The 27032-nt window shown below is 38.9% G+C and overlaps 1 protein-coding gene across 2 annotated transcripts; it reads left to right on the top strand.

The window, feature by feature from the left end:
• On the top strand, nt 1–27032 carry abcc2 (ATP binding cassette subfamily C member 2). Of its 2 annotated transcripts, XM_042501643.2 has the most exons (32): nt 2–391; nt 3125–3301; nt 5703–5849; nt 5940–6080; nt 6277–6399; nt 6563–6618; nt 6705–6960; nt 8002–8189; nt 9080–9257; nt 9793–10047; nt 11330–11395; nt 11720–11857; nt 11963–12109; nt 12188–12272; nt 12387–12453; nt 12569–12695; nt 13321–13497; nt 14092–14259; nt 14767–14950; nt 15107–15242; nt 15557–15659; nt 16298–16517; nt 17926–18080; nt 18516–18671; nt 20382–20581; nt 20705–20831; nt 20935–21036; nt 21237–21380; nt 22129–22287; nt 22422–22588; nt 23288–23482; nt 26246–27032. In XM_042501643.2, the coding sequence occupies exons 1-32, from the start codon at nt 347–349 to the stop codon at nt 26373–26375; spliced, it is 4719 nt and encodes a 1572-aa protein (XP_042357577.2). In that variant the 5' UTR covers nt 2–346; the 3' UTR covers nt 26376–27032. The 2 variants fall into 2 exon arrangements, with proteins under 2 accessions (XP_087942610.1, XP_042357577.2); XM_088086484.1 differs by having other exon boundaries at nt 1–391; nt 11720–12109.

Below are 27032 nucleotides of genomic sequence, written 5' to 3'. Positions count from 1 at the left end.
GTGTCAGTGGGCTGGTGCAAGGTAGGGTTTTATATAAGACTGCAGTTGTTGAGTTTTCTCATTTACCCTTTTGGAGGACTGCATGTGAGTGCTTCTTTGACACAGAACGACAAGAGGACAACCCTGAAGATCTGCCTAAAGAGAAAGAAATCAGCAATCAAGTGAAGCATTAACCCATCTGTTCTTGCCATTGAGCTGGCATGCTTTCATCTTTTCTCTGCACAAGGAGGCTGTGGGTGGACAGGGGAGAGAGAAGAGGCGTGTGAGTCGACAGCAGTGGAGCAAAAGGCGTGAGGCGTCTGGTTGTCTAATAACCTGAGGGCGACTGAAGCCATCAGTGTGGACCATGTGTGCTGCAGCTCTAGAGGAGTACTGTGGGTCCATCTTCTGGGTGAGTTGAACAGTCAGGGTTAATGTAACTGAAGGGAGACACAGGGTGACTATAGAGTCTCAAGATGAAATCACTGATTTGTGAAATGTTTGATGCACACACAAATTTTCATTAACTTATTAAATAAAATAGCTTTAATGTCACTAGAGAATTTCAGAGGATGGACAAAATGGCACCTGTACACTTTAATATGATATCTTGGTGATACAAACTTTCAAAGACATTTTGATTAACGCTTGTGACGTTCTTTTTTTTTTTTTTTTTGAGTTTTTTTTTTTTTTACATATTATTTTTACAAAATAGCAAGTATAAACCTAATTAAGACCCCAAAACAAGAGTGTTAAAAGCTTTTCCTGTTATGTTGCAGGACTTCTATTGGCTATTTGATTTTGTTATTTTGAAGTCAAGAGGATATGAGGATTCAGCACCCAGTTTCAAAAGGTTTAATTGCAAGGGAGCGTGTTGTGTCTTATTTTTACATTGTGTTATTTTGTACAGGTGCTCATATTGTGTTTATCCCCTCAGTATATGTTGAGGACACACAACCTATTAAACTGAACTTTAATCTGAAAGTATTTTATGTTTTCACCCCTGTACACGGTGCTCAGTGAACATGTGACTGACCAATAGTGACACTTCAGTAAGGCATGACTCGGCATATCTATCAACTGCAGCACGTTTATGAGCTATTACTCTGCATCTTTATGACTGTAAAACTGAAATGGTAACACACTCTATGACACCCATGTCTATAATGCAGTATAAATATACAGTCAGTTATTCTATTGAAGGTATTTTTATTTTGTTTTGTCAAACATTTAGTAAAAGTCTTAATTTTCTTATTTATTTGCTGGTTTTATGGACTATCTGAGAAGGACAGGAATAACTTAAATGACATTATGAAAGTATGATGGAAGCCCACCAAAGAGACTTGCTCTCTGGCTGGGAGTAACGGTTGTCTCAAAAGCCATAAGGAAAAATTACTATATCTGACAACGTTCGGTCCAGAAAATGACCTGTAATGCCCTCAGGCCTGTGTTATAATGTGCTCCTAAGGAGAACAAACTGCACCTCTAAATCCTTCATTCCCTCTGCTTTTATGTTACTAAGTGATAGCACTGTATAACTAGAGTAATAAACATCATAAATATTCACATTTCTTAATTACAGTAATCACAATACATTTTAAAACATTTTATATTGACTTACAAGGTCTGCTGTTATAATGCTTCATAATTTGCTGGTCCCTCTCTCGGACCTCTCTGTTTTGAAACCAAACACTGCATCTAAATAGGGCAATCTGTGTTTTTGGGTCAGCCACTGTAGTTCTGCTACACGCTTGACACATGGGAGATGTTTTAGTTCTACAAACTCAATGCAGCCGATGCCACAAAATCCCACACACCAGACCACACACAAGAAACTTTAAAGAGAAAAACAAATAAAATGTAAAAACAAAATCATTAATTTCCCTATACCTCAGGAATTAATATTTAATTAATATAATTAATATAACTAATAATTAATATAACTTCACACTTCACAAAAAGCGCACAAAGACTTACGATCACATTTTAATACATTACGACAATGCTTATACAATTATCACAGTCTTACGACAAAAAAAAGACAGTAAGTAACTAACAATTAAGAAATATTGTGACACTTGACATCATAAGTCATTATAAAATGCAATTATAATGTGTTGTGATTGTTGTTATAAAGCATTATGAATACCTTTTTTGCTTTTTACTATGATTAAACAGTGTTAAAACAGTATGTTTGTGCATTACAGGCATGGGTGTCCCAGAAAGTATTCTTCTTCTCAGATAGAAGAAGGTAGAAGGTAGAGAGAAGACATATTAGTCATTTTTTAAACAAAGTTTAAAAAAATCAATTTAATTTTCCCTTGAACCTGCTACATCTTTGGATAGATAGGAGAATTTGCTACATTTCTTTGTTTTTCATTGTGTTAAACTGAATATTCGGGTTTTGCAAAAGATATTTTTTAATCTAGGGCTCTGGGAAGTTGTGAAAAGCATTATTTTAAATTGCTTTGTTTTACATACTAAACTGGGGTAAAAAAAAATAGTATATTAATCTGCAGTGAAAATATATTTTATTATATATAAAAATGTTTGTTAGTTAAATCCTCAAAAATTTGATTTTCCTCATGGGGAAAGAATCCATGTAATCATCCACCTAATGGTACAGGTGAAATACTCGATGTTAATAAACACATGCTGTCCAAAAACATGAACCCATACAGTATTATTAAGAGTGCAGCGTGTGAAATAACGGTTTTCCCACAGCAGATGCAACTTAAAGTGCTTGAAATGATTTATACTTTTAAAGAATTTGAAAAGCTTTGACACGTTACTCTTCCTGTATTGTGTCAGAGTCTTTTGTTCATATAACATGTTAAACGCCTCACCTCAGCTCCTGTCACTCCGTTCTTGTAACCCATTAGCACCTATCTTCATCTCTGTCATTTCCAGAGGTGCAGATTATGCATGTTGCAGCTGTGCAAGCTGCCATAAGCAGGGATTTACAGTTTAATTAAATGTGAGACACTGTTAATTAGATTTCTAATCAGGGAGGCGCTGGTTGTCTCTGGTATAACATGCAGTGCGTTCTGGGAGTGGCAGTGTTTTATCTGTGTTTGTGCTTTTCTTTGAAATTAGGAGATCATTCAGTTAGTCTTGTGTGTGTGTGTCTGTGTGTGCACCTCAGAATGCTTCATATCTGGATAGAGAAGACCCAGACCTCCCAGTATGTGTAGAGCAGACGGTGCTGGTCTGGATCCCCTTGGGGTTCCTGTGGCTGTGTGCCCCGCGACACCTGGTTTTTCTCTGCAGGAGGACGCCAATGAACACAAAGCATCTGTCAAAGCTCTACCTCTGCAAACAGGTGAGAGCTCGAGACACTGTTCTGGTTGTGATGCTGAGAGGTGTCCTTGTAATTTTGCAATTCCACTCGACACAAGAGGAACAAGAGAAAAATCCATATTGTCACGCTTTATTAATGTTGAGAGTGTGGTAAACAAAACAAAGGTTAGTTAAAAAATTACACAGCCAAGAGAAGCTACTGATTCTGTTGATGGCTAATACAATTTCCTATCACCTTGGCTAGTTCAGATTGTTGAGGGTAAGTGGACTCCAATTATACATGTCGGCCTTTCAACCTTGTCAGACAAAGAACTGTACATTTTGCCTCTCAATCACCCAGTTACACACATTCATACAATATTTGTGGTGAAACTATCATGCAAGGTGCTGTCTGCCCATTGGGAGGTTTTGGGTTTACACTTGAACGTATTTAATGATTCCCCAGGCGTGCATTGTTTTAAAGACAGCTGTTTCCTTTCTTTCTTTCCTCTAAACACGTCAGTTAAAACGTGATACCTATCTGTTTATCTTTTGTAAGACTTTTTTAACTTAATTCAAGTAGATTTGTCCCTTCTTCACACATGACTTCCTGACGTTTATTTATTTCCACCTATGTATGTAGGTTGTTTTGAATTAATATACTTTATCAAATGAGCAACCATGATGCTCAGCTGTAATCAAAGAACACACACATCAGCCTCATGCCTGGATGCACCACTCAAAATCTATTACAGAGCACTCACACAAGACCCTTAAAGTTGTACAAAGTGCCTGTGGCCTTTGTAATCATCCACATCCCATGTATACAGTCCAAGTGTTATTAAATAAACATAATTTGCCAGATAATGAATAAGCAAAGCGATATATGAACACAGTACAGCAAAATAAAATAAAGCCCTCTTCTATTCTGTATTTACATGCTTCCTCTTGGCAGTTTAATGCAAAACCATAAGATCTCTTTCCGCTTTTATGCTGATGACACTCAACTCTATGTGTCCGTAAAACCAGGAGTCCCCAGCAGACTGACTTTTTAAAAATACTGTCTAAACAACATTACACGCTAGATGTCAAGTAATATCCTTACACCCAATGAAGGAAAATCACAAATGATATTGATTGGGTCACAAAACACCTCAGTCTTTACTGACACATTTCTTAACCTAGTCCATTCCCTCTGTGTAGCCTACTGCTAGAATTCTAGGAGTTATCTCAAATCACTTTAAACCATCACATCAAAGAGGTATTTCATTCCTGTTTCAAATGGTGTAGAAAATCAGATCATTTGTACCATTCTATGGCCGAAAAGAAAGTTATTCATGCATTTGTTTTCTCAAGTATTGACTATTTTAATTCTCTCCTTAGCTGCCTGAACAATAAAGTACGGTCACACCTTCAAGTTCTACAAAATACTGCAGCCAGACTGTTAACTGAATAAAACCAAAGAAATCCCATAACCCCCATTTTAGCCCCTCTGCATTGGCTTCCAGTTAACCTTAGGATTAATTTCAAAGTTGTACTAATTACTTTTAAAGCACTATGGTCCAGCACTAGCGTACACTTTTGAGCTCACTGTTGAGATTCATCTTGCTGCCTCACTGTCCTTTTGAGTCACAAATTATTACAACTTACTTTAAATTAAATCAAGTGAAGTCAGTTTTATTTATACAGCCCATTATCACAAATCACAATTTGCCTTTCCTTAGACCCTCACATCGACTAAGTAGAAGGTGCCATATGAATGAAGTTATTATTAAAGGACACCCCGTTCTACTTACCACAGCCACATCAAATTAAATAACTAACCAATGTCTTGGCTGGCACTTTCATTCATCAAGCTTGAACCATGCATGACTTTGTGGAAGATGAGACTGCTTTCTTGTTGGCAACTGTCTAGTCTCAAATTTAGTAACTGCTGACATCATGTTTTAACAGACCTTTCTGTCCTGAACGCACTTTTCAAGGAACCTTCTGTTACATTTGTGATGCTCTGGGGAGCAATCAGGCAAAGCAGGCTCGGGCAAAAGTTACATGGTACAGATTCAGAATGATCAAACACAGTATAAGTTATACATGATTATGCATGCAGTAAAGATGTTCAGGATGTATGTAATTAGGAAATTTAATACTGATTATGCGTAATTAAGATTTTCAAACATCATTATGTGCAATTAATTTCCCTCACAGAGATCAGTAAATTAAGCAGATTTTTTTTACAGTAATCCCACTAACAAGCGCCTAATGGTTAAAGAAATCTTGGTCAAAGGGGTCAGAGATACAAGTAGTCCCTTTCTTAGTAGGCTTATTTGTTTTTTGTTTTTTTTCTTTTTTTTTTTTAGCCATGTTTCAATTACACAGTGCAATATTGTTAATGTGGACTTAAACGCGATTTATCTGCCAGTCTTGTCGGTCTCTCCTCCTCTCAGCTTGTGGTGTCTCTGCTGTTGCTGACGTCCATAGCAGCGCTGGCAGTCACATTAGGTGAGGATTATGGTCCAAGCAAAGACCCAACGTCAACAGTGAAAAATCCTGGCGTATACTATGCAAACCCCGTCCTGTATGCAGTCACATGGGTAAATATTTCAGGGTATTTATTGATTTATTTGCCCTTATGCTAAATTAGAGGGATGACTTCTTGATTTCTTTTTTCTTTTCTTCGGTAGATCCTTCTGCTGTTGTGCCAGGAAGGAGTGAGGAGGAGGGAAGGAACAGTAGACTCAGCCACTCTCTTCATCTTCTGGTTGCTCCTTGTTGTGTGCGAAGTCTTTCCTTTCCAGACCCTTCTACGAGAGACACTCAAGCTGGTATTAGCAATAGACATTAGGTCTAGTTTCAAGGAAAGCATCAAGCTAGAAGAAAACTGATGTTTTTACTCCGGCAGAATGCAATCACTTGATGTGATACTTGTCAGCTCTGTGTTAATGAGTAATTTTACACCATTCACTGTTCAACCCCATTGCCCTTAAAAACATAATTGTTACACCAATTTCTGTCCAACAGGGGGAAATCAGTGATGTCCCTCGTTTCTGCCTTTTCTACATTTCCTTTGGCTTGGAACTGATTGCACTTATTCTCTCCGCTGTGGCTGATATACCTCAGGAGGCAAAGGAGCTTGTAAAAAAGGTACAAAAGCATCCAGATGGAGGCATTTTTGTTTTGCTATTGTTAGTATATAATACTGCAAAATTAATTACAATGTAACAATTGTAATGCACTCACCATCACATCAGCCTGCTGTGTTCATAATACATATGTTTGTTTTTTTTAAATTGTTTTTTATTGATAGAATCCAGAGGCAGGCGCAGCATTTTTGAGCAGAATCACTTTCAACTGGTTTAACAGGTAAATCAAAAAATTGCTACAGTAATAATCCAAGCAAACAGCCTCATATGTAAGCCTCAACATCCAAATTCTTCTTCTTTTTATAGTATGGTGGTGAATGGGTACAGGCGGCCCCTGGTTCAGGAGGACATGTGGGAGCTGAGCGAGGCTGACAGCACTGCTTATATCAACCGGCGCTTTCAGTACGTCATGCAGTCAGAGCTGGGTGCAGCAAAGGTCCGGTTCCAAAACAGGTTGAAGAAAAAAAGGAATAAGAACAGAGACAAAGCCCAGGAAGAGGCCTTTCAAAATGGCCTCTCCAATGGTCTGGCAAAAGGCGTCAGTCAGGATGTGCTGATGATGGTAAGAGGGTTCAGAGAAAAACACTTAACACACATTTCCAGATCATTCTCTTGAACTCCAAATGGATTTTAGTTTTAGTGGTGCCATTGATTCTGGTTTCGGGCATGACATGATTCAGCCAAGTAGGACATAATCCTGCATCAACATCCCTCACTGCATTCCTGGACCAACATTGCGATAAACCAACTGCAGATCTCTGACCCTCTCTTTGTTGGGTTAGAGTTACTGCCCAAAGTGAAGGGGTTCAAGTATCTCAGGGTCTTGATCACCGTTGTGGGTGAAATGGAGGGAGAGATGACCAGGTGGTTTGGCATGGTGCCAGCAGTGGTGTGGCTGCTGCACCAGACTGTCATAGTGGGAACTGAGCCAGAAGGCAAAGCTTTCGATTTACTACTCCGACAATGTCCTGTCCCTCCCCAGTGGCCATGACCTTTAGTTTATGACTGAAAGAAACACATCACGGATACAAGCGGCTGAAATGACTCAAAAGGGGCCAGTTAAGGTGGTTTGGCATCTAATCAGGATGCCCCCTGATGGCCTCCCAGGATTATATATCTCATCTGGCATAGGAACAGCTCAGGATCCCCCAGGAGGAGTTGGAAAGTAATGATGGAATGAGGGAAATGTGGAGTACCTTTCTAAGCCTGCTCAGCCTGTAGTCCAGTGTAGTGATTAGCTTACTTGTTAGCATAGCCTACCAAGATAGCACGCACTGCTAAGCCTGCGGTAGCTCATATGGATTTTGTTCAGTTTTACTGGGGATTATGTTCAAGTGCACTTCAAATTGGAAAACCTATTTTACCCCTGAAGAAGCGCAACTTAATTTTGAAAGAAGCGTGCTCAGGCGCAGCATACTGATGATGTAACAGTTATGTTTCAGAGGGCTGTGATCGGCCAATCCTAATGTTGGTCCAAGAATGCAATGTGGGATATTTTATCTAGGAACTGGTCCTATTTGGGTAAATCACGTCATGCCTTTGTTAGGCACCCCTGTTTAATTGTCAAGAGGCCATCAATGCCCAATCTATATTTTTTACTCAGGAGGAAAAGGGAAAGAAAGAAGAAGAAAAGAAGAAAAAGAAAAAGGACAAAAAGAAAGAGGAGGAGAACTATCCCAATTCATGGCTGGTTTCTACCATTTACAAGACCTTTACACGGATTCTGCTTGAATCTGCCTTCTTCAAACTTGTGCAGGACCTGCTGGCTTTTGCCAGTCCTCAACTCCTGAAGTGAGTCAAGTTTTTAATAAAACCTTCTCTCAAACACAAAGATAGGTTCCCTGATTGACCTTCAGTTTTCTTGCAAGCCAAGCAGCTATTCTGATTTTGATTTAAAATTATTTCATTGATCATCATTTAAAGCTTTTACAGAACATAAATCCCCAACTGATGCAGTTTGTTGCTCCTTCAACAATGATTAACTCGGGGTCAGTAAACTCTCAATCCTGAACAGATTGTAAGTTGAACTGTTTGCGAAGCAAAAAAGACCACAGGAAGCTCAAAATAATAACTGAGCATTATTTATCACCTTAACAGGGAGCACACAATTTAATTAAAATGTTGAAAAGGCTTTATATTACTGAAAATCCAATTTGCCATCAACAAATTTTCAAATATTCTAGTGGCCAATGCTGTTTAGCTATTGTAACCTCATATTGGTAGCCTCAAGCAGAGATGAGAAGCAAGCTGTGATAACCTCTCTTTGCCAAACTCAAATTGTTTTTTTTTTTTCATTTTCAAACCTGAGCTTCAATTACTGAAGTTACAGCACATAAAGCAACCTTTTGTGTAACTCCATTTGGAGCCATTAAAGGCTTTCAAACAACTTTTTCACAAATACAGCAGTACGCTGATGGTGATCTGTAAAATCCGTTGAGTTCCCTTTTAAAGCTTTTCATGTGCTGTGGCCTTGTGAATGCTCTTACCCTGTCAGCTTAAATTGGTTAGCTATATAACTTGACATCACCAGGGAAGGGAAGAGTAAAAGCAGACAAGATTGAAAATGACAGAAAGCATACTAAAATGTCATGTGATTGAATAATAAATAACTGCCTCTAGATGCTTGAAATTTTATTGTAGCATGTGTTGAGCTGCCCCATTAACTTTTGTACCTCTCCTAGAGTGATGATCTCTTTCACTCAAGACACATCAAGGCACGCCTGGGAAGGTTATCTGTACGCAGTGCTGCTGCTTGTGGTGGCCATTCTGCAGTCTCTGTTCCTGCAGCAGTACTTCCAGCGCTGCTTCGTGCTGGGCATGAAGGTTCGCACTGCCATCATGGCTGCTGTGTACAAAAAGGTAACAATGCAAGTGACAGCACAATGACATTTTCTTACTTTACCTCATGCAGCGCTGCAAAAAGGAAGTCAATTACCATGCCAGTAAAGAGCACAAGACAAAAAATATCACATATAGTTTTCAACACCCACCAAAGAGACTTGTCAGCTGTATAAGTGATAAATTCCTTTATTAACACATAGAATGACCCTTTAATGGTTAATGAATAGAGCAGTCTCTGCATGAGTCCATTCCTTGGATTCTACAAGAGCAATTTCTTGAGCTATCCAATATCTAGTAAGCATTTAGATACAGTTAGTATTATTGTAATTATTATTGCGCCTTTTATGTTTTCAAACATTTTGTAATAGCTGTACCTCCAAGAGCCCCCTGCTGCATGCTGTGTTCATGACGGCATAAAGTTTAAGAGAAATCAATTGGTATTTTTTTCTTTGTACCTTTTATCATTTAAAATAATTACAATTCACACCAAATTTTCTTCTGCTTATTTCCTTGCCATCTCTCCCTTCAATCCCCTCTTCATCCTTTCACCAAGGCATTGGTTGTGTCTAATGACACTCGTAAAGAGTCTACGGTCGGGGAAACGGTGAACCTGATGTCAGCAGACGCCCAGCGTTTCAACGATGTGACCAACTTCATCCACCTGCTGTGGTCCTGCCCTCTGCAGATCATACTGTCCATTGTTTTCCTGTGGCTGGAGTTAGGACCTTCTGTGTTGGCCGGACTGGCAGTCATGGTGCTGATGGTGCCGATCAATGGACTGCTAGCCAACAAGGCCAGAAAAATCCAGGTCAGCAGAACATACAGGATTATTATGACCCTTTAGAATATAGTTCACTGTATATACCAACTACAAGGCACACATATTAGTGTTCTGAATTATAGTTTAAAATACCTAACAGCAATGACAAGTCTGGGTAATAGTACACAATACCTTTAAGGTATGGCTTGAAATGATTCAGTAGCAAGTAGTATCGAAACATCTTTAGTCAAACAATACCTGTATTAGATACTCTGGTGCTGAGGGTCTTATCCTGGACCATCAAAATGCCCCCAACTTTCAGTTGTTGCTGTTCACAGAGTTGCTCTCCTCTCAGCAGCTGGTTAGTTCAATGTCTGCCCAGTTAGCACAAGCTAACACAGCAGCAGTGGGAAACATTCAACACTGAGCTGTTAAAACCATTAATAACCACTGGGTAATGTTAGCTGTGAGATGCTTACAGTTAGCCCTGTAACTGTGTGTGTGGACAGACTCTCTTTACAGTACCTAACGCAGAGCTTACACTCCTGCAGCAGTAGCTACAACCCATGTAGTCTGTGTTGTGGTGAAGTGGAGCATAATGTATTTGAAAGAGTTGGCAATTTAGCATGCCAAGATTTCACCAAAACTTTGAAAGCACCCTAAATTCTTTAACGCAGTGGTCTTCAGTGTTTTTTCAGGTGGAGGACGCCTTAGTTAAAAAAAGACACAGCAAGCACTTCCTACTATATATACTGTATAAAACTGAGTTACTCTTGAGACAATTCTCTGAATATTTTCAGGTTTTCATTTATTTGTCTTGATTGTAGCTGCTACGTCAGCAGCAGTTGTTGCTGGGTTAGCCTCAACCTCGACACTTTCAGTGGTGGTTGCTAAAGTGGATGGTAAGTTAGTCTCTTGCTTGGTACGTCACAAAGTAATCCACTGTGGCTGTACACTTAGTATATTAATAAAAGTAATGGCCAATATTTTTCAATAGTAAATAAATATTTGCTGGCTAGTTCACCTTGCCGTTGTGGATTTGTACCCCACAGTTATTTTGCGTTAAGTAGCTCGCATGATTTCACACAAATTCATGGGTAACTGTTGGCTTGTCACTGATTTTCTGAACTGCAATTAAATATTTTTATTTTATTTTTAATTTTTATGTATTTATTTTTTATGAATAGACCCCCCTGTTAAAGACACAGGCATTAAATGAAACTACAAATTACCCATCTTCTTGTCTGCATTGTTTTCACTATTATTTTTAGTACACAAAGTTAACAGTGAGTATTTTTACCTGCTGATTCACATTTTCTTTTCTTTTCAGATCGAGAACATGAAGTTTAAAGACAAGCGATTAAAAATAATGAATGAAATACTCAATGGGATCAAGGTGAGTTATTGGGCCATCATAACTGAAAAATAACTGCAAAAATCACCTCTGCTCCTATCTTTGTTTAAAAAATGTTAATGTAGACTGGTGATGGTGGGGACTCTGGGTGAGGCGTTCCTCAGATGAAAGGATTTTATGCCTCAGGAAGAAGCTGAAATTTTTTGCCATGCCTTCTATTGTACTGCATCCTCCACCTGAGGTGTATTGACATTGATTACGTAAGTTCTGAATGCTATCCCGTTGTTTCCGCACCCTTCCTTTTTCCTGTTCTCAACAATGCCCCCTACCCCCTCGTCCCCCTTTTTCTCTTTCGTCTTCCTCCAGATTCTGAAGCTGTACGCATGGGAGCCATCCTTCCAGGCGCAGGTGGAAGGCATTAGGGGCCAAGAACTTAAAGTCATGAGGAAGTTTGCCTACCTGACATCTGTCTCCACCTTTATCTTCAGCTGTGCTCCTGCTCTGGTGAGTCCTGATAAGGAACCTCACATAAAGATGAGAAAAGGTCTTTGCAAATCTTATTTTGTTGTTGTTGTTGTTTTTGTTGTCCTCACATTGTCTTTCTCGCAGGTTTCTTTGGCCACATTTGCAGTGTTTGTAGGGGTAAGCCCTAGCAATGTGTTGACTGCTGAGAAAGCTTTCACTTCCATCTCTCTTTTCAACATCCTGCGGTTCCCCCTGGCCATGCTGCCCATGCTCATCGCTGCCATTGTGCAAGTAAGGGAACAACAACTTACGGTACACACGCACTTACCAAACCTTAGGGCACATTAACCTGTTTTTTTTGTACTTCAGACATCGGTGTCTAGGAAACGCCTGGAAAAGTTTCTGGGAGGTGAAGACCTTGAAAGTGACATTGTGCGTCATGACTCCGGTTTCAGTACGTTCAGCAGGCTGAGTAGTGATGTTTATTTATTGGTACCTGAAGAGTACATAATGTCCTCTATTTCTGTTTGTTTTCATGAATCTGTGTCAATGTGTGTCCATCTGTCAGACACTGCTGTTAGCGTACGAGATGGTTCATTTGCGTGGGAAAAAGAAGCTGAACCTCTGCTGAAAAAGTATGTTTTTTTTCTCAAACACAAAACTGCACATTTGGATATTATGCTATATGGTTGCAAAACATTTGTATTTGTTTGTATATTTGTGTATACATTTATTCTGTGTGTTTGCCAGTGTGTCCTTGGACATTAAGCCAGGTCGGTTGGTAGCAGTAGTGGGAGCTGTGGGTTCAGGAAAGTCCTCTCTCATGTCAGCCCTCCTGGGAGAGATGCACAGCACCAAAGGCTTCATCAACATTCAGGTGACATCTTATTTCTGCTATCTGTCAACAAGAATAGTGTGTTTAGCCAAGGGCATATGATCTGCACAACATTCTGTTGTTGTGTTTATTAACGTGATTCAATTCAAACCACTTTTCAAGTCTATGAACAACCATGCAGGTGTTTTCAGTTTTTCTGGCTGATTAGAGTTGTGCTCAGGGGCACTTTTAATCTAAAATTACGTGTACAATTTTGCCACCATTTTGAGGAAATATGTTGTTCAACCTGCATCAGATTGTATAGATTATCCACGCTACCTGGTTAAAGATGTGTATGAAGCATCGATGTTTTAGAATTTGTAGCTTCTTTGCAGCGACATCCATATTGGAAGCATTCATTGCTACATATGAATGTGGACAGACGCAGGTATAAGTGTAAATGCATCTCGACGAGTTCACGGACGTTAACATCAATGAGGCAGTAATTCTAGTTTAATTACAGAAAGCACGGTCTCTCAGCCTGTTTAATTAACCGTTACTATTTGTAGGAGCCCTGTGAGTCAGTGTGATAATGATGTTTTTAAATGAACAGGTTGATCTATATTAACAAAGTAATAGCTAACCAGTGTGGATAGATGACACTGACTCTTAATGTCTTTCTGTCCAGGGTTCACTTGCCTTTGTGCCACAGCAAGCCTGGATCCAAAATGCCACTCTGCGGGACAACATCCTGTTTGGCTCTGCCCATGAGGACAGGAGGTTCCAGGAGGTGATACGGGCCTGCGCCCTGGCCCCGGACCTGAAGTTGCTGCCTGGGGGTGACCTCACTGAGATTGGGGAGAAAGTAAGATTCGAGGATTTGTCATGGGTGTTTGGTTGCTGTGTATAGCTCAGCCTGTGTAAACACATTCTGGATGTTTAGTAAGAACATGATCACAATCATAATTGAACATTTGTCTCAGTTGATCCCAAAGCACACAAAAGCAGTTGTGAGCAATGCCCCATTTAATACCAGTGTCAGAGTTATTGTTAATGTGTTTTTATTGATAAATATGTTGCAAAATCATTAAGATATGGATTATTGGTCAAGTTGCCCTTTGCTACCACTGTTTAGGCCTTTATCCTTGAGCCCATTTACTCTAAACTGTGTTTACCTCACATTGTTGTCCTTCTGTCATGATTTTCTTTTTCTTTTTTCAAACTGACACTGAAATGTAGTTCCAGCACTTTAGATTCAACAACTGAGACTTAACAGCTTCCAAACATTATATCAATGAGACATATTGTCCAAAAAAACAAAATCCCACAGACGAATAATAAGAAAACACAGATTGAAAACCATAGCTCCTTGTGTTTTAGAGAAGCGCTGTATGATCTTGCACTGTTTTTCCTCTCCTCTCCTCTCCTCTCCTCTCCTCTCCTCTCCTCTCCTCTGCAGGGCATCAACCTCTCAGGGGGTCAGAAGCAGCGCGTGAGCTTGGCCCGAGCAGCTTACAGTCAGGCTGATATTTATCTGTTAGATGACCCCTTGTCTGCTGTGGACTCTCATGTAGGAAAGCATCTCTTTGAAGAAGTGATTGGACCCAATGGACTACTCAAAGACAAGGTTTGTGCTGAGCCTTTAATACATCAACCATGTAAATGTATTTATTTCGACAAAGCCCCTTAAATGGGTCATCTTGTTTTCGAGGAGGTCCTACACATAATTCAGACAATCAAATTAACAATGTTAAGGTGGAAACAAACAGTCAAACATACAGAAAAAGAAAAACAGAACACATTAAAGTAGTAATTAAAAAATAAATACAACCTTTAAATGGCTACAATATTTTCAAGGAAATAAGAAATTAAAACATGTACAATTAGTCTTAAAATAAGAGACCAGGGCATTTTTAAACATACCAAATTATGTTAAAGATTAATTTTATCAGAAGGTCAATTTGACGGACAGGTAGACGGATGGACAAACAGACAGACAGACAGACAGATAGAACTTTATTAATCCCCAAAGGGAAATTGCGTTGTCATAGCAACTACAACTGACATAAAGTTTTGCTGCCATAATCAAATTCTGATTTCACAGCTGAGGCCAATTGTGTCTTCATCTGTGCAGACTCGTATCCTGGTTACTCATGGAGTGAGCTTCCTGCCATACGTGGATGAAATAGTGGTCTTGGTGGACGGAGTGGTTTCTGAGGTTGGATCCTACAGCAGCCTTCGTGCCAGCAGAGGAGCTTTTTCTGAATTTCTAGACACATATGCCAAAGAGCAAAGCAGTCAGAACCACTCAGATACAGGTGATTGCACCATTTTCACTCTGTCTTGGATGTAAGCTGCACAAAATACTTCTGTGCCACAACCACAAAACTCTGCGTTACGATGTGATTATGAGCTATGTAGAGAGCTACAGCTTTGTAAAACACCAAGTGTGCTGTGTGGCCATATTTATTTAGATGGTTGCCAGGACACGACAGACGTGGAGTTCATCCCTGACACAGAGGACACTCAACCCGACTCTCCTTTGGAGGACACAGTTTCTTTTACACTAAAGAGAGAAAGCAGTATCCGTCGCAGCAAGCGCAATGGCAGGTTCGACCACAATAAGTCAGTAGGCGACAATATTGAGAATTGTGTGTTTGTGTGTGTGTGTGTGTGTGTGTGTGTGTGTGTGTGTGTGTGTGTATGGATGTTTGTTAGTAAGGGATTTATATGTGTAGCAGTGGGCTTCTCGTAGAGCACATGAGCAAGTCACTGTTATTACAAGATCGTTTATCCAAGATATTGCCTCATATTGTATTTCTTGTTTCAGTACACTTGATACAAGAACACACATTGATATCCCACAAAGTAACTTTTCATTGTTTTCTTCTATGATCTTTTCTGTCTGTTTTTTTTGTTTTTAGTGTCAGACTAAGAAAAAATAGCTCCATAAGAAAATCTGAAAATACTGATGAATCAAAGAAAGGCCAGAGGTTGATTGAGAAGGAAACTATGGAAACAGGACAGGTAAGATTTTTTAGTCTCCATTAATGCTTTTTCGAGAAAGTCCAGAAGTAATATAGCTATTATATGGCACATTATATATTTATGTAGCACGTTTCAGCACTAAGGCAATTCAAACTCCTCTACATAAACCATCAAGAAAAAGTTCACAAGAAATCCATTTTAATAGTATACAATTAAAAACTGATTTAGGAGCAAGATAATAGAAAATCAAAACAAGCTCAAATAAAAAAGGACAGATTTAAAATACAAGAACAAAAAAAAATGCTGTGTAAGAAATGAATAATTATTTGATTTATTACATGGCAGCTGGAAACAAAGTCCTTTGCCTTCATTTAGCTGAGAGTTGCAGTTGACCTGCAGTTTGCTGGAAGTTTGGTCCAGATATATGGTGCTTAAAAACTGAACACGGCTTGTTCGAATCTTGACTCTTGCGGAAACAAAGCAGACCTGTCCCAGAAGACCTGAGAGGTCTTGAAAGTTCATAACATTGCAGATGATCAGAAATGTTTTTTATAAACCATTCAGTATTTACAAACCAACAGTAGTATTTTAGAATGAATTCTTTGACAGACATGAAGCCAGTGTAAAGTCATCATCATCATTTTTTTTTTGAGCCTTTTTGTGTCTCTCGTGTCCAGGTGAAGTTCTCGGTGTACCTCCAGTACCTGCGTGCCATGGGCTGGGGATATACCGCCATGGTCTTCCTGGTTTACTTCACACAGAACATTGCTTTCATCGGTCAGAACCTGTGGCTGAGTGACTGGACTAATGACGCAGTGGATTACGCCAACATGACGTACCCTGACTGGAAAAGGGACACCAGGGTTGGAGTGTTTGGAGCTCTGGGAGTGGCTCAGGGTAACTGAATAGTTAAACTTATTACAGTCTTTTTTTTTTTATTATTTTGCAAATTATTTCAGATTATATTGGGTAAGACTATATTTTTCTAGCCATTCAGCTGTTTAGCAGAAAGGGTTTGTAATTGTTTGTGTATTAGTTCGCTAGTGCGTAAATATAATAATAATGATAAATATAATTTGTTCCTTCAACATCAAGTTGTCAATGTGCTAACTGGCTAATTAGCATCTTGATTCCATCCTTTCGGTCTTGCGGTTTCCTTTTTTGAATGATGAATACAGACTACTGCTGTCTGCTGGTATGGAGAGTTTTTTCTTTCACATGCGCAGAATTTACCTACTAGTACATAAAGCGAATAAGTGTATTTTCATTCATTCATTCATTTCATTGGTTTTCATTTCATAATCCAGTTGCCTTGAATGTAATGCCAAAATTACCTCCTTTGTTACTTTTTTTCTTTAGCAACGGACAGTTATTTTCGACCATTTAAATCAAGGTTTCCTCATAGAAAGGATGAACTTAAAGACCTGGGTCTTTAATTGAACTGCAGATGATTTCATTTTAATTTTCGCAGGACAACAGACAAATAGATGACAGCACTTAACACCAGAGTAACTGAAGAAGTGCTGACAGGCATTATAACAGTGAAATAGGCTTTGCCAAAGTGTTTGGTTTCCTTTCCAATAGACTAACAATATAATATACAATCCTGGAAACCTTGTGCACAGCTGACTAAATCCATTTTCTTTTCTGTCAGGTAAGATGCTGAGGGGAGTTTATTCATTTCTGAATAGAGTGTGCTCTCTTTATACTACGAGTACATCCCCTAAGACTGTACGAGTTGGTGAATCATATGATAAGACTGGCTGATGGAGCCTTTTTGATTAGTATTTGAAACAGCATCCTACTGTAATAACCTCAGTACGAACAAACAAACAACATAAATAAAATATAAGCACATTAATTTGTGAGATAGTATTTGCAAATGAATAACAAAATTTTAACAGGGATACAGTAAATGCATCATGAGAAGTAATAAATATATAAAAACAGAGGTGTAAACACTTTGTGAAACAGAAAGTAAAGTAAAGGTAAAATGGAATAAGGTGACTTAATAATGTGTCCTCACACTGAGAACTTCCTATAGTTTTTCCTATAGTGTTCTTCAAAGACCTGCTCAAGTTTATTCTGGAGATTGCTCATACTTGAATGTTAATTACTTCTTTTGAATGTTGGTGATGGAACCGCCATTGCTAATGCAGAGACACGACTGAAACATCAGATACTGAAGTGTGTACGACACTTCAAATGCAACTGTGAATGAATACATTTCACTGTTTAATAGTACCTGAGTATTTTAGAAAGTCAAGGACAAAAGACAATTTTTTTTTTTGTTTTTTTTTGCCAGGCCTCTTTGTGTTCCTCGGTACACTGCTCCTCGCCAATGCTTCAGTGGCTGCATCGCGTATCCTGCATTCAAGGCTACTTAACAATATACTACGAGTTCCCATGTTATTCTTTGACACCACACCGATTGGAAGGGTGGTCAACCGCTTTGCAAAGGTCAGACTTTTTTAACCTTTTTTTATCATCATATCCACTCTCCCTTCATTTTATTCATTATTAATTGCTTAGTTTTAACTACCTACATATTTTTATCCTGCAACTAAATAGTAACTTGAAATCATTTCAGTTGGATGCTAGATTATGAAAGAACTGGACTTATTTGTTGAAGCAATTTCATTTCTAAAAAACAAAATAAAATCTGCATGCAGCTTTTGTTGCCATGGTGATCACAAAACATAGCATCCCCTCTTCACGTGAAGCCCCAATTCTCTCTGGTGTACTTGAATATGTCCTCACTAGAAAGCATGACAATTCCAGAGATGTTAATGAAAAATAGAGAGACCCATTTAGACTGGATTGTTTTTAATTTGTGCTGTCTCACTTGAATATTTCTTTTAATAAAGACAAACTTTCCTGCCTCTGGTTCTAAAGGACATTTTCACAGTGGACGAAGCCATTCCACAGTCCTTCCGCTCCTGGCTCCTGTGTCTGCTGGGCGTGTTGGGGACACTGTTTGTCATATGTCTGGCCACTCCTTTCTTCACCATCATCATCCTCCCTCTGGCCCTGATCTACTACTTTGTACAAGTAAGCTGAGCAAGGTAGCACAAGAAAACAACATGACCAGGGAAGAGAAGAAAAAGACTAACAGGAAGTACTGGATTCATTTAAACTTTCTCAATATAAATGAAAATAAGACAAACATTGTCATGTTTTGGTTCAGTTCAGGTTCAGTTGTCAAAACTTGCTTTTTCCAGCTAAGAGTTTTAGCCAAGGCAAAGGCTTATCTCCCTCTCAAAGATCTCAAGAAAGTCATTCATGCTTTTATTGTCTCCCACCTAGATTATTATAATTCTTTGTATGTGGTGGTAGATCAGTCTGCAGTTGGTACAAAATGCAGCCGCCTGTCTTCTAAATGGAAAAGAAAATGAGTCCACACGATGCCAGTATTGGCATCCCTCCACTAGCTTCCTATATATTTTGGGATTGATTTTAAGATTTATTACTTGTTTTTAAAGTTTTAATTGGTCTCTGAAGTCCATCAATCAGATGCTCCTGGATATTTCCAAACGCAGACATAAAAATAGTCATGAACGAGTCTTTGCAGTAGTTGCCTATAAGCTCTGGAACAGCCTACCTATCGACGTAAAAACTGTTTAGACCATGGAAACCTTGAAGTCACTGCTGAAAACCCCCCTCTTCTTGTTGGCATATGATTAATCATTAGGGAAATTGCTTATTTAGATAGATAGATTACAGTAAGGTGCAGATAAGATGAAATCCACACATATAAAATAGATACAAAAACGGGTTACTAATATTGCTGATAAATATGTTAGGGTGGCTTATAGATATGTTTGTCTGGATATGATATGTTTGTATGTTTGTCTGTGTCCAACTCAGGATTATGTCAACTCAGATTAGGCTGCTCAGTTTGAATATTCGATTATTCATCCTGTTTTTTCCATATAGAGTTTAAGAGTCAGAATGGGGTTCAGTGGGATGTTTGGGTTGACAGCGACATTTATGTAATATGGAGCAGCTGTGGCTTAGCAGGTAGAGCAGGTCGTCCTCTAATCAGGAGGTTGGCAGTTGGATCCCCAGCTCCTGACAAAGTATCCTAGGGCAAGATACTGAACCCCAAACTGCTCCCAGTGGCCTTTTCAACAGTGTGAATGTGTATGAATGGATGAAAACAGAGTAGCATGTGGCACGATGTAAGGCAGCCTCAGCCACCAGTGTATGTGTGAATTGTTGAAAGTGATTCATATTGTGGAAGCACTTTGACTTGTTGAACAACTAGAGAAGTGCGTTTAAAGTGCAGGTTAATTTACCATAAACAAGTCAAGTTAGCCCTTGCAACAACATTTTTTGCCAGCACTAGATATCAAAACAGATTATATCGACTAACAACTGCAATGATCGAAAATGCAATGAAAAAATTCCATAGGCTTTTTGAGGAGGGAACAGGACAATCTTAGCTTACAGGTTGGTCTACAGAGAAACTTCATTCCTGGGGCACTCCATAGTTTTTGCTGTTAAAAACGGCCCTCTTTTTCTCCAGTTCATCAAGAATTTTCTCAGTTTTTGGATTCACTGTGGAGGCATGCAAAAAAACCCCACAAATTAACAAATTAAATGCAACACCAGGCGAGTAAAAAAATTACAAAAATATATTGTATTACTTTAGTGTCTTATTGCATGTTATGTCCCATGAGTCAGTTGTGAGGAGCTGAGTTGTGAAAGAAATCTTCTACTTTTTTCTGTTGATTTATTTTGCCCGTTTTCTACTCCTAGTGCTTCTATGTAGCAACTTCAAGGCAGCTACGTCGGCTGGACTCCGTGTCTCGCTCCCCTATATACTCACACTTCAGTGAGACGGTGTCTGGTCTGTCTGTGATAAGAGCCTACGGTCATCAAGAAAGGTTTCTGATGCACAACGAAAAAACTATTGATGAAAATCTGAAAAGCGTCTACCCTTGGATAGTGTCAAACAGGTCAGATTTTCAAATTACCTACAAATTAAAGCAAATTATCTTTCAAACAGGATTTTCAGTGTGTTAGTAGATGATGGAAACCTTATATTTTTGTGTATGTGTGTGTTTTTGTTTATTCTGCAGGTGGTTGGCCATCCGTCTGGAGTTCCTTGGAAACCTGGTGGTGTTTTTTGCTGCCCTGTTTGCTGTCATTTCCAGGGAGACACTGGACAGTGGCCTGGTTGGCCTGTCTATATCTTATGCCCTTAATGTCAGTAAATTGCACCCTCATCACACACTGCATTATGACGATGTGAATGTAAATGACAATAATATTGACATCATGACGGTCCTCTCCTATTGGGGAGCTGCAGGTGACCCAGACCCTCAACTGGCTGGTGAGGATGACATCAGAGCTAGAGACCAATATCGTTGCAGTGGAGAGAGTGAGCGAATACACCGAGCTTGAGAATGAGGTATTTTAATTAGTGTGCTTTTTTCTTCATTTGCAAACCACAGGTAGTGTTGTTATCTTTTTGCTGTTTAACACATTTTCCTTGACGTATAGTGCGTACAGATATTCTCAAAGAAATAGGAGCACTGATAGCTTAGGTCAGGGAAAGACATATCACAGAACCACATCACCATTTTCAATCTACACTGTTTATATCTACAGGCTAAGTGGGTAACTGGCACGCAGCCTCCAGAGAAGTGGCCCGAGGCAGGGAGGCTACAGTTTGAAAACTATAAAGTTCGTTACAGACCTGGATTAGACCTGGTGCTGCATGGAATCACCTGTGACATCAACAGCACTGAAAAGGTTTGTGTCTGTATCTGTATTTTGGTTTTTTTTGAATACCATACATAACGGATGTTTGTCTTACGGAGTTGACAAAAAGTTATACAGTAATTAATTTCAGAGTAGTCAGTTGCAAAGAGTTCTCATAATGCTTATCAAAGTACACATTTTTAAACCATAATTCTTATTTAGTTAATTCAGGTCAAGTCTATTTATTTATTTATTTATTTAGACCCTCACATTTCCTGGTGGAAGAATCTGTGTTCCCATTATAGTCCCAACCTATGTTTTTATGAAGCCGACTTCCTTGTGACACCCTCATTTGAGTTTCCTTTTGGTCCCTTCTTGCTTTGTGTCTTTCATCTTTTCAAGCCAATATCAGTTATTTGTTTGCTGTAGTCTGGTCTCAGTTGCTTTTCTTTGCAGCATTAATGACCTCTTCGTTTATCCCTGGATCTTGTGTTTATGAGTCTCGAATCTCAGTCAGGGCTTATCAGAAGTGCCTGCAGCAAAGTGGAGACAACTCTTATACCGTATAACGTTCTAATCCCTCAGGGACAGTTTGTTCCCTCCTTTCTTTCGATCACTGTCAACTTATTGATGTGCTTGACAAGAGATTCACTGCTTAAGTGTGACGTGCTCTAAAGAAATGCCGCTGTTTCTGTAAATATGTCATCTCAGTTCAAAACACATTTCAGTATTTTCACAGCTGTCTAAGATCTGTCAGCTATTATAAATTACCCCATGTGCTGTCTCTTTCTGCATTAAGATTGGTATCGTGGGCCGCACAGGAGCTGGGAAATCAAGCCTGACCAACTGCCTTTTCAGAATAATTGAAGCTGCTGAAGGTCGTATCTTCATTGATGGTGTTGATATTTCCACTATCGGTCTGCATGACCTCAGAAACAGACTTACAATCATACCACAGGTAAACACGACAACAACAACAACAACAACAACAACAACAACAACAACAACAACAACAACAACAACTCAAATCCAATTACAGCATTCTGTTTTGATAATTACAGTACAATGAATAACCTAATCACGTGGGTTTAGGATCCAGTGTTGTTCTCCGGGACCCTGAGGATGAACCTGGACCCATTTGACAAATTCAGCGATGAGGAGATTTGGAGAGTGTTGGAGCTCTCCCATCTGAAGGACTATGTGACGGGGCTGCAGGAAGGACTACAACATGAAGTCGCAGAAGGAGGAGAGAACCTCAGGTGCCATGAAAATAACTCTTACTGCCACATTAGAGATAAAAAGAGATACAGAAAAAATAGAGTTCCTGAAAGCTATGTTTTCGGTTGGGTTATACAGTGTTTCCCACAGAGTTAGGATCGATGTGTGGCAGTAGCGGGGGTGGGAAGGGCGGTCAGCAAACTATTTTTTTTTAATCATGTGTGTCCCTTGTTATCATTCTGTGTCCGCTCTCTAAATTCGGACACTTACATACTTGACAGATTGCAGTTCAGCAAGTACAAGCTCCTAGATGCACTGCCCAGATGCAGGACAATAGACTTGAATGAATTTTTCTCTGCTACTGTTGTGTTGAGCATTGTAGTGTTGGTTATGTATTGTTTGTTGTATTTATTTGCCTAGTGGCTGTGCAATGAATTTCCTCTCTGGGATAATAGAGTTTACTATGACCTTAATGCTGAGTTTGCTGTAAATGTAAATTTGTAACCTGCAAACTTCTAATAATGTATAAATCTGCCACAGTTCATTGCAAGAATCTGCTGTAATACATTCTATTCCTTTGGTTGTTTTCTACTGTTTTTAGTATTTGTTGCTTCTGTAATATCCCTTTGGTACAAGAATAATTGAAATAATTCAAATCAAACATGAGTGTCCATCCGTGGTGTAATTTCTGCTCTGTGTTCTCTTAAAGCCCTCTTTTAAGCATGTCTCTCTCTTTTCAGTGTCGGGCAGAGGCAGCTGCTGTGTCTGGCCAGAGCACTGCTGAGGAAGTCACGTATCTTAATCCTGGATGAGGCCACAGCAGCTGTTGACCTGGAGACGGACGACTTGATTCAGAATACCATCCGCAAAGAGTTTTCACATTGCACTGTCCTCACCATCGCCCATCGTCTGCACAGCATCATGGACAGCTCCAGGTGAGTTAGCGTCTCTGAACGTGTCTTCATGAGGTGTCTCTGAACTCATTACGCTCCTGTCAGAAGCAAATTTTCAGGACTGGCAATGCCATGTTCTCTCTCCTGTGCTGTGGCTTTTTTGACAGCATAAAAATAACAAAGTTCTGCTAGATTAAACTCAAAAATTGCATTAACAACACACAGCATTTGTATGAGTATTATCTGACAAAACAATCTAAACTCAAGGTCCACTTTTTTTCAGAGCTGACAATAAATTAATTTGAGCATTTTGAGCATTTTAGGACCTTGTTGGCTTAAAGGTTGAGCTTCACAGTGCCTAACTGACCTTGAAAATAGCAGTTGACTAAGATATCTTAGCCCAATGGCCACTTGCTTGCTTGTTGCAGTGCTTTGGACCATATCACACAGAACAATCCATGTTTAAACTTCACAATCTTCTGAGCACTCTCAGGATGTTATTGTTTGCAAAATCCTTCATATTGGTTTGTTTATTTGTGTTAGGTTTTTCTACATTATTGCCTTTTAATTCAGGTCCAAACAATAGGTGGGGTTATTCCGTATTTCATGGGTCAGATGTTCCAGCCGTAAGGGAGCACCATATGTTGTGACAATAGCCTGATGGCTCAGCTGTGAAATTCATCCAAGTCCCTTGTTGCACGTTTTTCAGCAGATAATCAGACTTGAAAGTCCTGAGACTTCAAAGTCTCCATTGACTTCACACAGATGTGCACACAGCACCAGCGACCAGGTGTAGGAGAGAGGTGGTGTAAGTGTAGGATGTATGAATTCATTCATTGTATCCTGTAGATATGGTCAGTAGGGATTTCACATTTGAGAATTGACTATCCATATCAAATACTCTGAAAAAGTGCTCCAATATCTATCATGCTGCAGATAGGATTGTAATACGTTTGGAGCTTTTTTCTAACCCCCTCATGCCACCTGCAGGTTAATAAATATTTTTCCTTTTTTTGCAACCAAGGACCTTCTCCTCATCTATATGTCATCATTAATGAGAATAAAAACAAAATGGTAAATCTTAAAGGAGCAGTGCGCAGGATTTAATGGCATCTAGTGGTGACGATTGCAGATTAAAACCAGCCAGTGTGCCGGGCATGAATTCCTGGTTAGAACTTCTTTGGTTTTTCATTGCTCTGGAAGTTTTTACGAGAAAATTTTCAGAAAATGTTTCTCCTTGAATAACATTATTAAAATGAGTCAAAAGCAGAGGAGTGAGTTTATCATGGAACATTACATAGACTTCTTCAGGAAGGCCATCATGGCCTGGTGATGGCCCACTGGCCTTTTGATCAAGAGCTATGTTAATTTCATCAATTGTCAAATCATTGTCAAGTATTTTTCTACCATCAAATCCAATTGATGGCAGTTATATATATTTAAGAAAGAGCTCCAAGCTTTTGTGTAAGGATACTTGACCAAGAGCAGTTGAATCAGACTGGTACAGTTTTTCATAATATTCCTTAAAAATAAGATTTATTTCCTCATCGTTTGCTACATATTTACCATGATTATTTTTTATTGCTGTGATTACATTCCTACTTTTATCTTTTTTAATTTACAAGCTAAAAGTTTAGTCATTCCCTTGCCACCCTGATAGTTTGGTTGGAGTTCTTAGTAACATACTTACTGGTTAATAGAGAATTAAGCTTGAGTCTAAGTTTTGACACAGTATTGATATTTTCTGCTGAAGGATTCCTAAGGACTCCCATCTCAGCAGCTTTTAACTGAACTTCAGTCTTCTTTTGTGTTTCTAACCTTAATCTATTTTTACGTGATTGATAACAAATTATTTGTCCTCTTATATAGACTTTAAATGTATTCCTTTTTTCCTTGATTACTTGAGATCCAGATGTTCATGAGATTCTTATCAGGAGCCAAATTATCCGCAGAGGTCTCTTTCTCTGAAAAACAAACAGGCCGAGGATTTAAACTGGTAAAAATACAAAGTAACGCAGTTACACGTCAAAAGTCAGTGTTTGTCAAAGGGGGCTAATAAATTCTGTGGCGTACATGAAAACGTGAATGACCCTTTCTAGAGACAGTGTTTGGTTTGTCCATTCTCGACTACTGTACAAAACATGGCTGTGGAACATGGCGGATCCTGTAGACAAGGACCCGCTCTCTATGCAGATATAAACAGCTCATTCTAAGGTAACGAAAACATGATGATTCTGATTTTAAGGTGATTACACACTAAAGAAAACTTACTTGTTATATCATATTCCATTTCTGCCAATATGTCCCCCTAAATCCTACACACTGGACCTTTAATCATACACAAAACAACGACAAGAGTTGAAACTTTTCAACTCTGCAACAGATTGTGCAGCAGGTTATGCAACAAGTTGAATTTAGGGCAACCCTGTGTGCGCACTTGTTTTGTCATTTGAGATTAGAAAAAAAATGGCTAATCAGTACACATTCTCTATCATCCAAACATCCATTGGTTGATTCATTTATCTAGAGGTCTAGAGCTTTTTGCATCATGTATTTGGAAAAACACAGGGCAGTTTGCCAGTCTCTTGCAGCACTGACACATACGGAAAAACATTTACACAAACCGGAAATAAAAAGCATACTCCCACCCTCATCCTCCCTCCTATCGTTAAAGGAAGGCAAAGATATGTAGACATCTATATCTTCCCATTTGAGCAGTAAATTCTATTGACTCTTCCTCTGTCAGACAATGATAGCACACACTATGCAGTAGGTTTCCACTTACACCTGTGGTCCTTTTTACAGGGTGATGGTGCTTGATGCTGGGAAAATTGTGGAATTTGATTCTCCAAGCAACCTGCTTGAAAAACAAGGCTATTTCTACGCCATGGCAAAGGATGCTGGTATAACGCTGGAAGAAAATACAGCTCTCTGATTTTGCACTTGTTCTTTTGATTTAATTCCATAAATTGTTGTTTGATTGAAAAGGCTAGACTGTGCTATTATATTGAGAAAAATTATAACATTTGTATTCATAGGAAACAATAGAGATAAATCAAAATAAATAAAATAACTTTTATATGAGAACAATAAATATTTTTATTTTAACACTGCTTAATTGCTTTGATAAATACAACTACCTTAGTTGGATACCTTAGTTGGAACTTCAAACCTCTCATGTTGAACACTGGGTTAATTGGGTCTTTAAGAAAATAGTTACTCTGCCATAACACTTATTTGCATCATAGCAGAGCGTGAGATGATACCACAGACATATCCATTGGAGACTTTGGTCAAGACAACAAATAGTTGTTTTTAGGATGTATACAATTAGGTAGCTTAAGAGGTGCTGAATGGTTGAGTTAATTACTTTCTGACAGAGCCAAGCCAGCTGTTACCCTCTGTTTCATGTTATTTTACTATCTTATGCCAACCAGCTGCTGGCAGTGGGTTTATATTTAACAGTCAATTAAAAATGATATTCTTATCTTACTCGCCGACATTGATGGAATGAATGCATATCTTAAAAGATCTTTTTTTTTTTGTTAATGGCCAAATAAGGCATCTATAAGTAAAATATTTTTGATTCTGA

This window comes from Plectropomus leopardus, chromosome 13 (genome assembly GCF_026936395.1).
Source record: "Plectropomus leopardus strain MGB_pleo_1.0 chromosome 13, ASM2693639v1, whole genome shotgun sequence".
In the NCBI taxonomy this organism is placed as follows: domain Eukaryota; kingdom Metazoa; phylum Chordata; class Actinopteri; order Perciformes; family Serranidae; genus Plectropomus; species Plectropomus leopardus.
The sequence above is the reverse complement of the archived record's forward strand: the minus strand, read 5'-3'. Positions and strand labels throughout refer to the sequence as shown.

What these genes read in the sequence shown, in the direction of transcription:
- abcc2 (XM_088086484.1), top strand. Translation starts at nt 347, where the DNA reads ATGTGTGCTGCAGCTCTAGAGGAGTACTGTGGGTCCATCTTCTGG. An exon ending in ACAAGGCCAGAAAAATCCAG is followed by an intron (nt 10,048 to 11,329) that starts GTCAGCAGAACA and finishes TTTTCTTTTCAG; the next exon opens with ATCGAGAACATGAAGTTTAA. An exon ending in ATGGACTACTCAAAGACAAG is followed by an intron (nt 14,260 to 14,766) that starts GTTTGTGCTGAG and finishes TCATCTGTGCAG; the next exon opens with ACTCGTATCCTGGTTACTCA.